Raw genomic sequence first — 13,253 nt, forward strand, 5'->3', positions numbered from 1 at the left:
TAACCCGATGAAGATTATATTGAAGAAGACTTTTTTTTAAAGCGCCATCGAGATCACACCAATTTAAAGATGAACTTTCTGCCTCAAATTTGTTGAATTTCACGCCTCTGATGGGATTAAATGCGATGTTTCGTGACTACAAAAATACTTGTCGTTTTTATTCACATGTCTACTTTCCCTGAAAACATTGGCAGATGTCCACAAAGATGATTCCGGGTCTTTGTTTTGCTCCGCTACTGGAGAGATTAATAGCAACAAAAGAATGATGGAAATCGCATAATAAAGTGTCTGCGGTATCTTGTGGTATTACGCAGATGAACTTTGCGCATGCCTGGGCAGCTTCAGTCAGCGAGGACTTGAATGGGGAGGATTAGAACCAGATGTTCATTGGGACCGACGTGCCAGCCAATAAGGAGGAGGACCGTTTGGTCTGTGGGAGGAGCTTAGTCTCTATTCTCTACTCAAAATTTATTCTAACAGGTAGTTTAAAATCCAAACAGCACAACAAGAGCCGGGGGAGAAGGGAAGCGGTTATCCTTAACGGCACTGTGTTTCTGGATGTTCCCGGGCGGCGCTGATCATTCAGCATGCTGAGCAGGAAGGGCTCTTGTACGGGGATGTTGAGCGCAGCAGCCGTAGTGGACCGCAGCAGGGTCGGAGAGAGGCTGCAGGCTGCTCTGGCAGGGCTGCACGAGCTGCAGCTTCTCCGGGACAGACAGAGCGATATGGTGAACTGGGCGCTGAGAGTCGACCAAGAGGAACCGGTCACTTCGGTCAACGCAGACTCAGAAGGTGCGCGGCTCATGGGGGCCGAGGAGCAGCGACTGGAGGCGACCCTGACAGCCCTGAAGCAACAGCTGGTAAGATATCATTTAATTAAAAAGCTATAAAGAATAAAAACAACAGAATCTCTTGTGATACTATGCTTATGCACAGCTTGATGCTGTCGTGATATTTTATTGCAATTTTCATTAAATATTAGAGAGCTTCACTGTGCTCACATTTATTTTATTTATTTTTAAAAGCAGTTTATTTGTATAGAAGGGGTTTCCGTCAGCTGATGCTCATGTGCAATCCGCCTTCAATTATTACCAGACACACTTTTATGTCCTCAGCTGGGGGTAGGAAGTAGGATGGGTGTCATAAATCAAGGTTCACTGCAGGACCCGAGGACTTTTTAGCTGTGTGTGCGCGCACACTTTGTGCATGAGGACCGCAGGGGGTCAAACCTCAATCATTAACCACTAATGCTGGGAAATTAAAAAAAAAAAAATGGAACTTTTGCTGTGGATAAGAATCAAGGGAGTCTTGTTCCTCAGAGGAGTTGTGGAGACAGAGAGCTCTGTGGAGTTTTCCATGACAAGCTTTTTCCATGCAGGCTGCTGTTATAAGCATTTTAAAGGAAGTGCAAGGGATTAGGGTGCTATACTTGACATGCAGCACTGGTCAAATGTATCAGACAGCATAAGGTTTAAATTGCGTTTTGCAATCATGCTGATAACAACTGGGAGTTTTCCAAGAATGGTCTCAGTTTAAATAGAAACCAGATGATCTAACATGATCTTCCAAGAGAATGTAGCATTCATAAAATAGTGTGTTTACAGGCACTGACTCCAGGGATTTCACTTTAAGAACCACTGTAACAGTAAATACCCCACTCAAGCTGCAAAGTAAGCAGTGCTTCGCCCCAACCCCCAAGCTTTCCTCCTGTAGTAGTTTACACAATGGCCAGCCCCTCGCTGTGGGGGAGAAATGAGTTACCCACCACTGCTTCTTCCATGCTCCCCCATGTCCTGCTGGGGTTAATCATCAGCCACAGCTGAGTCGCTTTTGTTTTTCTGATGGTTCTACATTAGAGCTTCTTTTATCTAAACAACAGACCTAATCTTAATGGAATTACAGCATTACTGACATAGACTTTGACTTTTAAGACCAATTTTCCTGTTCAGAGACTGGCACAAAGAAACTCTGAGTGAAATCGTTGTTTGCATGGGAAGCTTTACTGTGTAGCTCAGAAATCTTCTACCTTTCTAAGGAAATCTTTTTAGAGACAGTCTTTGTTCTAGGGTGTACCACTCACACTTTTGTATGTGTTGCCTGTTTTTCAGTCTCGTCTTCGAAAGCAGGATGTGGGCCTGAAGACTCACTTGCAGCAGCTGGACCAGCAGATCAGTGAGCTGAAGCTGGATGTGAGCAAGGCCTCCACGGAGCAGCTGGAGAGTGACAGCAGGCCAAGTTCAGGTGTGGTGGCATACTATATTAAAGCATACACCCAACCTACTACACATACTCTTAAATACTGAGCAGATACTCATTGAATTGTTCCTTTTCTTTCAAGGTTTCTATGAGCTCAGTGATGGCGGCTCTTGCTCCCTGTCAAACTCGTGCAATTCAGTGTACAGCGAGAGCCTGTCATCTTCACAAACAAGCCTTCTCCTCGCTCCCATGAGCCCTTCTAATTGTCACGTTAGCCCTCCACCACAAGTTGATGTATGCCGCCGACGTTCTGCTGATGAGAGCACTACCCAGCCTAACCCTCCGCGGGGTTCAGGCCTTCATCTGGGCAGCAGCAGGATCCGAGCAAGCGCTACAGGCTCCGAACAGGCGCGGCCAAGACCTGTGTCAACTGGTAATGACATCTCTTAATTTTTTATTAAGACAGTCTTTCTTCTTGTAAAAGGAGCCAGAGCTGTGGAAAGTTAATGTCTGTTTTTGTTTCCATCAGGTGATCTTGACAGAATGCTGGCTCAAGTTCCAGGCTACTACAAGTCTGCGGATGCAAAGAAACCCCCAATGTGTCCAAACCTTAAGACCTCCACAGGGGACCCAAAGTTTCAGCGCAATCTGGAGTCCCGCATTGGGACTGAAAAGTACCACTATCCCAGCCCCCTGCATGCTGTGGCTCTCCAGAGTCCCATCTTTTCCAATGGGGGTGAAGCAAGCATGTATGGACTACTAGAGGGTCAAGGACCCCCAGGAAACAATTACAACACCCTAGAAAAGGCCTATGAGACAAAGACACTGACACATTACATTGACAACCTTCTCCAGCGCAGCCTGAGCAAAATCCAGAGTGATGCAGGAAGTCGAACTCTGGAGAAACACAGTGACTATTGCAGGAAACCCATTGAAGATAAAAGTGTTTTTTCTGAAGTGGCTCAGAAAGAGGTGCTTATGCTGCAGCCTCCTCCAACTAAGATGACAAACATCATTCCATTAGACTTCACCGAGAAGAGACACTGCATGGCATACTCCAGCCAAGAGCTAGTCAATATTGCAGACCATAAACAGTCAGTGAGAGGCCCACAGGTGCCACAGCAGTACTCCTATCCTGCTGCCATGAAGGAGTACAGCTCTGATGAGGTCACCTATTCATCGCTGAAGACAAATGATAAACCACAAGAAAGGTATGGCAGTGTAGCAAAGAGCCTTTCTGACAAACAATGTGGAGAAAATCCAGAGCCAAGGCCGCAAGATAGGAAGGATCACAGGCAAAGACCGGTGATGACCCATAGCTCTAGTGCAGAGGAAAGTCAAGGCTTTGAGGTTCATAGCAGTCACACAGCTTCACCTGAGTTTGTCCATGCCAAATTTGTCCCTGCAGGATCTCAGAAGGTCAAGGTTAGGCAGGCAGATCGTAAAAGCAAGGCTTTGAAACTGAAAAGGAAAACCAACGAGAAGCCTCGAGCTGCGAGGCACCAAAACTTTGACTCCTTCTGTGAGAGGACCAGAGAGATGAGCACTGGAAGAAAGGGAGACCACAGAAGATCGGGAAAGGGGAAAGCAACCCAGAAAATTCCCACCTGTCAAACAGAGGGATACAGACAGGGTTCAGGCTCAGACTCCAGCCTCTACAGTCCTGGACTCATGTCTACCCACAAGACAAAGTCGCATCCCTGCCATGCTGTTACAAAGTCCAGCAAAAGCCCCAGATTGCAGTCTCTGGAGTATGAGCAGCCTGTAGAGCAGAGGAAGAAAAGGCAGATGACTGCCAAATGGCCTTCTGATGCGGACATGTTCCAGGCCTCGTGTGGTCAGCGTCCGAGGTCAAGAGAGCCCCATGCTCTGGCACCAGGGAGCATGCAGATGGTCCGGAGTATGAGTGCCAAGCCAGGCCAGTGGATACGACCTGCACGGCCCTTCCAGTCCTCCGTGTCTTCTAGCTCTTTTCTCCACAGTCTTAATGCCAAATACCCTCCAGCACCCTTTCATGTTACCAGTCACTACCCTCCAAGGTGTGAGTCTGAGTATTCAGCTGAATGCGCCTCACTGTTTCACTCCACCATCGCTGAAAGCAGCGAGGGAGAGATGAGCGATAACACCACCAACCGCTTTGGAGATAGCGAGTCCAGCCAAAGCTTCCAATCCTTCTCAGACTCCGACAGCAGCCTGTCCCTGTACGAGGGAGAGCAGGCAGACAGCCATGAAGAGGAGGGAAGCATGGTGTGGGCTGAGGCTGCGCTGGGACCCACCGCAGCTGGAAGGCCCCTCAAGCAGCTCCCACCCCACCCCGAGCCCGCAGCCTGCCGCATCAAAGCTTCCAGAGCCCTGAAGAAGAAGATTCGTCGGTTCCAGCCAGCCTCCTTAAAGGTCATGACCCTGGTGTAGAAGAGTTTCCTCCAGGCACAATGAGCATTCCTGGGGAAAACACAGAGAGCTTTAGCCTCCCAGAACTGTTAAGATCTAATGCAGTCCATTGTAAGAAAACCTCTAATTCAAGTTGGATCGCATTTGTGCACTGATTGTGTAATTACTATGACAAAAAACACAGAAAAAAACAACAATGTATGAATGAATCTGAAAGTGTAAAAAATCACTGTATGTACTGCATGTATAAAAATGCAACCCTTACACTTAATTATTTTAAAATACATATTGCTATAATGGAATTTTCTCATAGCTTGCAGCTGCATTGAACAATTTCATTTCTCTGTCTTATAACTGCCTGTACATGAGAAATAAATCTTGTTTATTTACCATTTTACTTTCACTTGGCTGATTGCTTATAGTTAATCATCTTATTTGAATAAACTGATATTTAATGTACACTGGGAGATTTGTGCGTCCTTTTTTTTAAAAAATGAACCAGTGAGCAAAACAGTGTTGCCAGTGTCTTATCTGGTAACTTCCTTCTTCTTCTGCTCTCTCTTTGTTATCAGTCATGTTGGAAAAGTCTCTACTTAATCCTCACAAACATCCCACTGTGGCTGCCCAGTTTAGCATAGATAGCTCCTTATCTGCTTTCCTGATTCTGCCCAGCTGTTGGTTTAATAAGTCGCAGCTTCAACAATCAAACCAGCCGGTCGTGTTTAATTACAGGGTTAAACCTATCAGCCCCATTCGTTTGAATGTAAGTAAATACTTACAATGACGAACTAAAACACACACTCCCACTCCTAGAGTTTCGCAAACAGACACCTAGATGACGGTCGCTGCAGAGGTTCGGGTTTCTGTGGAGAGACGTGCAGTTTTTAAATCAGTCGGTGTGTATAGCAAGGGGCACATGGGATTTAGAAGTAATGACAGATGATAAGAGCCTCCTCATTTCTGAGCTGTCATGAGAAGCTTAGGCAGGGGGCAGCTGCACGAAGTTGCCCAATAATCTCGTTTCTAAAAAGCCTGCCTCGGTATCTTTCCATTAAAATTCTTTCAGAGATGGGGTGAGTGAAAGGGCATGAATGAAGGTAGGCAGCACTTCCAAAAATCAGTCTTCTCTACTTTGGTCATATTTGATAATGTTTTCTCCCATCAGGAGGCCACAGTGACCTTAAAGTTCACAACTAAGAAGCTTACAGGCCTGACAAACATTTTCAGCATTTGATCAAATTTTGCTTTGATGTGGTCCCTGCAAATCCAGTCATTACGAAGGCCGTTATTTTTGGCTCATGAATCATTTATTCAGCATGAGTCTCGCTCTCTTTTAACTAGAAATGTTCACTTTACCTTCAGAGGTTTAAAAAATGCATTTCTTTTAAATAGAAATGCTCAATAAAGAGCAGAAGCACATTTCTTCTATTCATTTTAGACACAAAGGGGAAAAGGGGGAGGGGGTGCATGCTGATCTAAGTCAGCACTTTAAGTTCACAAAGTTGCAACAATCAAAACAGCTTATTAGGATTCGTACATCCAGCTGACCTCTGTCCTCTTTGTAAGAGTGTCAGCAAGTGGTCGGTGGGATTAGCGCTGTTGTTTTCAGCCCAGCTCAGAGAGAGCATGACAGGAGCTGGACTTGTCTTTGATGTTGAGTATTGCAGGATCGCGACGGCCTGACCTTGTGTGTTCAGTGACCTTTCCAGATGTAGGGCCAGTCCATCTCTGAGAGAGCATCTCGTCATAACAAAGAGGTCAGGGGCCTTGTTTTATGCTTGCCGTCTCTGGGCTTTCTTTATTGTGTTCCTCCGTGTCCGACATATCAGCCAGTTACTTTCTTTTAACTCGCTGTTTGAGACCGTGGCAAGAGGGCAAGCCTGGCTGTCTACTGCAAGCCCGTTCCACGCAAAATCTTTCATCTTTCTTTCAATCTTTCATGCAGAATCAGTCAGAATCTTAACTGTTATTATACTCGGATACCTGGGAGAAATAATTTGCCAAGGTGATCAAACCACAGTGGGTGGAATTGAAAGCAGCACGCTGAGCATCAGGTATGCAGGCAAACACCTGCAAACAGGATCTTCCCATGACATTTTATAGGGTTTAAAGTTGTGTACACATAGGAGAAGGATTCCCAGTGGATACGGGTCAAGTCATACTGAAGGACTACAGATGTCGTGTGGGATCTCATTACAGCCACTCTGCTCTGAGTCTGACACCATATACGTGTGAACACATGGGTAAATGATCACATCTAATCAAGATGAGGCATCTTCCTGGCTCACACCTGCCAGTCAAAGGTGTTAACAAAGGTGTTTTAGTTTTGTTTAGTGTTTTTAAATATCGTACTTTTGTAAAAAGTCTTGATTGAAATAGCATCAAAGCAATGATGGTACATTACCTAAGTAGAAAAATTAAAATAGCACATTAGGTTTCCTTACACGCACATGCAGACCAGGCTTGTGAGTGTTCAGGGAGTTATAAATAGGTGCATGTGTAATGCTGATTTACTTTCAGTACTAGGACAGTTAAACGGTGCCAAGAACGCACGCCACTGAGCTGGCTTTTACAGTTACAGTGATTTTATTATGCATTAAGTCCCTGCATGCCTTACTTCTTCAGCTAATATGCATGTGATTTGATTAATAGTCCATTCACAGCTCCATCTCTGTAAAAGTCCCAAAAATAACAAGAGAGATAAAAAAGGGAATCAGATTATTTTAGATTGAAGTTAGCAATCCTGTAACAATGTCACATCTGCAAAACAAGGTAAATATCACAAACAAGCGTGACTGAGAGGAGAAAAAGAACAACAAAGGGCGTGTCACAGACAGGTACTACAGTAATTCAATTTTGACTTGGTTCACACTGGGTCACAGATGGAGGAGGGATTCTGTTCTTACACATGCATGAGGTAATCCCAAAACCCGATCCACACCAGCCCTTCCCAATCTGCCTGCATGTTCACAGCGCATAATACCACATCAAGCAGTCTGTTTCGTCTCCTCATCACAGTTACTCCAGTATATAATACTCCTTTTTCAATTCACGCTGCTTATTGTGTAATTCTCTTCATTTCTTGTTTGTATATTTCCCATCATGTAGTTCTTTTTTTCTTTTTTCTTTTTTACATGATTTATGTGAGGCTGTGTTGCTTCCCTCATGTGAAAGAGGGTGCTGGGCTTCAGATATAAGATGTGGATTTACTATGTTGACAAATGTGAGCTCAGAAACTCATTACCACTCCGATGAGAGGAGCTTTCCTCTCCTGCCCAAAGTGGAACCCCCCGGAAGCCCAGGAGGGGGTCTCATGCTTTTCTAGGATCCTGCAAAAAAACAAGAAGGATTAACTTTAGTTTAACATGTTGGATAACAGAGCCAAAGCAGACTGACTCATGAGAATAGCCACAGCCGAGTCATGGCCATATTTCGCCTGTAGCTCATTTAGTCATTTTTATTTCAGATCATCATGGACTGATTTCTAAAAGATGATTGCAGATTTGGCTCATATGAGAATACTTAAGATCAGCTGAAAAAGATGTCTGTTGGCACAGTAACACACAGATTATTATTTGATGGTGCAAACGTGCAAAATGCAATGATACAGCTTATCAACATGACATCTTAGTGAAAACTGTGGTTGTATTTTGAAATGTCACCAGATATTTTGTGATGAGCGATCATGTTGACAAGATGACTGGATTTTTAACTGTAGTCTCTTCACTTTTAGTTAAGCCACTGATTCAACCAGCAACTCAACTGCAGTCCTTTGCATGGGGGATGGGCTCTGTAGTGTGTGGGGAGGCTTTTGTCCCTTTGCTTACTGTACATATGAATGGGGCTGGACCGGAATGTCCAATCTAATGAATGTCAATAGTCTGAGACTTGGGTTAAGGAGCAGGCTTCGCTGGTTGTGTAGAAGTGGACAATAGAGATAGAGAACGGAGAGACAACACTTTAGAAAAGCGGGGATGTGAACAGAAAGAGATGAGCAACCAGAGACAAGTGTGAAAGATGGAGAGCAATAGAGACAGAGCATGAAAATGCAGAAAATGGAGAAAAAGCTCCAGGGAGATGCATGATGTTAGGGCTTAGCTGGCCCTTTCTCAGCTACCACCTGTTCCTCTTTAAGCACATCCTGTCATTTAATACCTAATCCCTTCATTCATTCCAGCATGTTTACTAACCATTGTCTCTACCCCCTTCAAGCTGTGGTCAAGAGCTGGTTCAAAAGTTCGCAGTGTATGGAGGGCACGCACTCACAGTAACTGAGGGCATTGTGAGTATTTTCGCTCCTGCCAAGCAATTGTCTGAGACAAAGATTGTGCACGCATGTGAGGGAGTCGTGGGGTTCTAGCATTTGAAGCCAACATTATCAGCTTTTTTAATATGAAAAAAAAAAACAATGGCAGACAGATAATTGGGCAGACTACAGTACAGATGGTATTAGCAATCCATGTAAAGACACACATTTGTGAGAAAATATGTTCAGATAAAATTAACGATAATATAATAATAATTAATTTGACAGCGAATACAAAGCTCAGTGGAAGCTCAGGTATCTGATCATCAACGAAAGTAAACAAATAACAGTTTTGTATGGAGATCAAAGTAATCCCAGATAATAAAGTAACATCTGATTGGTTAAATAAATCCACACGCTGCTGAGGCGTTTCAATTAAAAATCATAAATGTCAAACAGACAGATGTGCAAGTGGAAAAGTATTTTCCAAATTTACTACAGTAGCTTTTTTATATTGGTGGGCATGTTTAAATTCAAATCAGTAATAGAAAACTGTTGTCACTCTCACTCAGTAACGTTGTGCTTGGACTTTGATTTCTGCATACGTGTTATGTGACTACCAGAGAACAGCACACAATGGGCCACCAAGGCCAAAAATTGCTATTGAAATTAATTACATTCTTCCTTGTGGTAAAATGGTATTTTGTGTGGCGTATGGTGTCGTGGAACTGGGGCAAATCATGATATTTTATCACTGTTCAGGAATTGAAACAGAAAACGATTTTAATGCTGGCACATCTAACAGTAGTACTGACCTTACTTACAAGCTATCTATAATTCAACAGGGACATTTCCTGTAAATCTAAGTGATTGGGTTTATCTTGTGGAGACCACAAATATCTGAACAGTTCATTACTTTCACCCTACTATCCATATAGTAGATATTGCCTTCCCTGCTTGGCTAAAAACCACTCTTGTTTTGTTAATATATGAATGCTAAAAACATTGAAGTAGGGATCCAGAAAGCAAGGTGTGAACATGCTCTCTCAGCTAAAAACAGTTGAGATTATATAAATCAGTGGGATATGGAAAATTGACTTTTAATCCAGTAATGCTTTAAGTTTATTAGTTAACGCTCAAGCATGTCGGTGCTGCTTGAACATCAAACTTTATTAAAAAACAGTCCACTCCTAGTGTTTTCACGCTTGTATAGGGAAAATGATTACTCCACAATCCCCTTGTAGCTTAGTGGGACTCTACCTAAAGTGTGCAATTTAAAAAAAATAAATCATAAGCTCATTATGGAAAATGGAGAGTGTATTTGTGAAGTATTGGGTAACGTTTCCCCTTTTTTTTTTTATCAGTTTCAGTGTCTCCGTGAGGATGTCCTGGCATTTTTATGAGCAGGATGTCCTGTTTCAGCTCAAGGAATTGCTTCTCTTTTGTCAGCCTCAGGCTCTAAACTACTAAATTGAACCACCCGGGCCTCATACATCCTCAGAGAGCACTAACTATCTTGCTTTATCTTGCATTTTTCCCCCTACTGTTGGGTTTGTCAACTGGCTCGCCAACAAAGCCACCAATTCTCATCATGAACAAAAAACAAGCCTTGACTCCTCTGAAGTGTTGTGTGAGAGCTCTGAAGGAGGACATCAAAAGAGCGGGGAGAGTGACAGCTGGTCCTCCTCTTGGTCTGGCCCCCTGATAAGATCAGAGTGACAGGAGTACATGAGACCCAACAGGTACCTCCCTCACGCCCCATCACCCTCCTTACTGCTCCCATATGGCTACTAACAAGACTCTCACCTACCAACATATCAATTCTTTCTGTGAATATTCTGACTTCAGGCACATCCGCGCATACAAATAATATCTCTATTAAAATAATGCGTTTATTCGTTCACCCACCAAGCTACAGGCATTTTATCTTTGACCTCTAGCTATCTTTAGTTATCACCTCCACTCTGTTTGCCTGTCCTTCACATGTGACTGCTCTCCTTCCACAAGATGCCATAAACCCATTGGGAGCGTTTGCAGCCGACCACTTGAAAGCTGTGGCTTTCTACAGCTCCAACCGTAATGGACTCGAGCCTAACACCTGTAAAAATATTTTAGACTTTGAGCGAGGACTCCCCATTTGTCTCTTTCCAGCCCATGTGTTCCAGTTAAAGATGGGCTCAGCTGGCTTGTTTTAAACAAGTCGATATTCTGTTAATTTTAGGAGCTCTAAACTGTTTGTTTGTCACAGATTTACAATCCCAAGTGCTCCTCATTAATTTAAGCAATTCAAACATTTTTTAAATAGCTACTTGATTTAAAAGGAAAAGCACCATCAAATAAAGAAATTCTAATGAAATACACACGCTGTATTTTCTTGAAAGCATCCGAGACCATCCAATTAAATTCGAGTCAGCTGGGGGAAACTGCTTGTTATGGTGGAAAGTGCCACATTTCCTTGGGGTCAGTATCTTGCCGTTTCGTTTGTTTGCCTCTGTCTCCAAGGTACAGTGGTTAGCTTGCACACCCCTCATCTGAGACAGGTCCCAGCTCGCAGGTGCAATGGAAAAGATCCAACACTAAGAAACTGCGGGAAATAATAAGGCTCTTTCCGTAACACACCCTAACTCAGAACCTCCTTTCTGTCCTTTTGTTTTGCATTAGTCTCTATTTCGCCTTTTTTTTTTTCAGTGTCTCAAGGCAAAAGTCAAACAAACAGAAAACTGTGGAGCAGACAAATGTAATTTCATCTGGCTCCACTAACAAACTGCAGGACACCCTGAGGTCTTGTCACAGAGCTGATTTGGACAGGCCTCTTCTCTCATCACAGGGGTCAGGGGTCATGCGGGGAACAGACCGTATGGTATCAACTCACTGCACCTTCAGGAAACACAGAGATAACAGAAAATATTCCAAAATATCTTTCATAGCTTAATTTATAGACTTGCAAAAGAATAAAAACATAAAAATGCCAGTATAGTTATAAGAATAAGAGATGGACAGTTTACGCTACACATTTATGTAAATACGTAATGTGAAACCTAATAATTTGAAGCTCCAGAGGGCCAAAGTTTGTTTGAATGCACTCAAGTGTCATTTGTTTATGTTGTACTGAGGAATGGGTCTTTGAAACATGACACAAAAGCAACTGATGGGGGAGGGCTGGCCTTAAGCCCTTTTACTGTGGTAGTAGGGAAAGTTGAAGAGAAGAATTACGACAGGAAATGGGGTTCAAGTCATTCTAAAAGGATGTTTCAAATAGAAAAAAAAATCTATTATTTCACTAATTATTGTATTTCTATATTGTATGAGCTGCATGCTGTCACAGTGGAAGGTAACAGTTCTGTTATCGCTTTTGGATGTTAGCGCCACAGCTTCCTGGCATAAATATGTTAAAAGGGCGGCAAATGAACTTCCCATTTATGGCTCTTAAGATAAACATTAACACCTGAGAGTGAATGTGCTTCCAGATAAACCAGGATTAGTGTTTGATAAATGTTCTGCAGGCAAAGATGAAGGGGCTTCTGGAGAAAACTGGCCTGGTTATGAGTAATGTTTCATGGTGTTAACCGCAGAGAAGTGGATAACTCACCAATATCTGGACGTCAGCTCAGTGAAGCAGGCCTGGATGATGACATGAGGATGATATGTTTATACGGGGTGTGCACTGAGGCAGTAAATCAACACGGGGCTGGGACGTGAGGAAGGATGATAGTAGATCTGGGGGCCCTTGTGTTTTTAGAAGGATGGGGGATAGTTTGGGGGTAAACTCTGGCACTCTGAGGTTGACCTGCCAAGTCTGACCCCACAGCTCCTTTGAACAGGACAACCCAGGGGGACACACTATGCCAGCTTGTTGAGGGATTTGCACATGAAGGACAGAGAGTTTAGAGGGTCTCAAAGGAGGAATGCAAGTAAGATCCCTTATCTTTGTGTGTGTGTGTGTGTCATTCATTACAATAAGAGCAGCTGGGCTTCACCTGTATCAAAAACATAACACCCTTGCAGCTTTTGGAGGTGTTTTCACATGAAGAAGTTCAAGAACATCAAAGCATCGCTGAAAATCTGCGTAGATTCAGTTAACCATATAAATATTTGGCAGTGATAGGCCTTGACTAATGGCACAAATCCAACAGATAAATCAGTAGCAACATGTCTGGGCGACTCATAGAAATGTACACTACATGGTTTTGCAAAAAGCGGAGAAAGGGAGTGCTAAAGATCAATGAACCACGTGCCACTTTGTTAGTACAAGCAGTTTTACTTTTACAGAAAAGCTCTTTTGAAACAATACAGGTCTGTGGCTCTTGCAAGGTTAGGTGGTGGGGAGTTTCATGTCAAAACAACTATTAAAGTATATTCTGTGGGAACTCTGCTCACTATGGCCTCAGGTAGGCTTATGTAGTCACGCTACCTTTCGGCG

The 13,253-nt window shown here is 43.3% G+C and overlaps 1 protein-coding gene across 1 annotated transcript; it reads left to right on the forward strand.

Annotated features, from left to right (window-relative positions):
* The first annotated feature begins 469 nt into the window (after positions 1-469).
* On the forward strand, positions 470-5,031 carry dact2 (dishevelled-binding antagonist of beta-catenin 2). The gene is made up of 4 exons (XM_063491306.1): positions 470-860; positions 2,109-2,241; positions 2,339-2,629; positions 2,726-5,031. Exons 1-4 carry the CDS (start codon positions 588-590, stop codon positions 4,606-4,608), a joined length of 2,580 nt encoding a protein of 859 aa, XP_063347376.1. The 5' UTR covers positions 470-587; the 3' UTR covers positions 4,609-5,031.
* Positions 5,032-13,253: the final 8,222 nt, after the last annotated feature.

The sequence above is a fragment of the Pelmatolapia mariae genome, linkage group LG13 (genome assembly GCF_036321145.2).
Source record: "Pelmatolapia mariae isolate MD_Pm_ZW linkage group LG13, Pm_UMD_F_2, whole genome shotgun sequence".
NCBI lineage: Eukaryota > Metazoa > Chordata > Actinopteri > Cichliformes > Cichlidae > Pelmatolapia > Pelmatolapia mariae.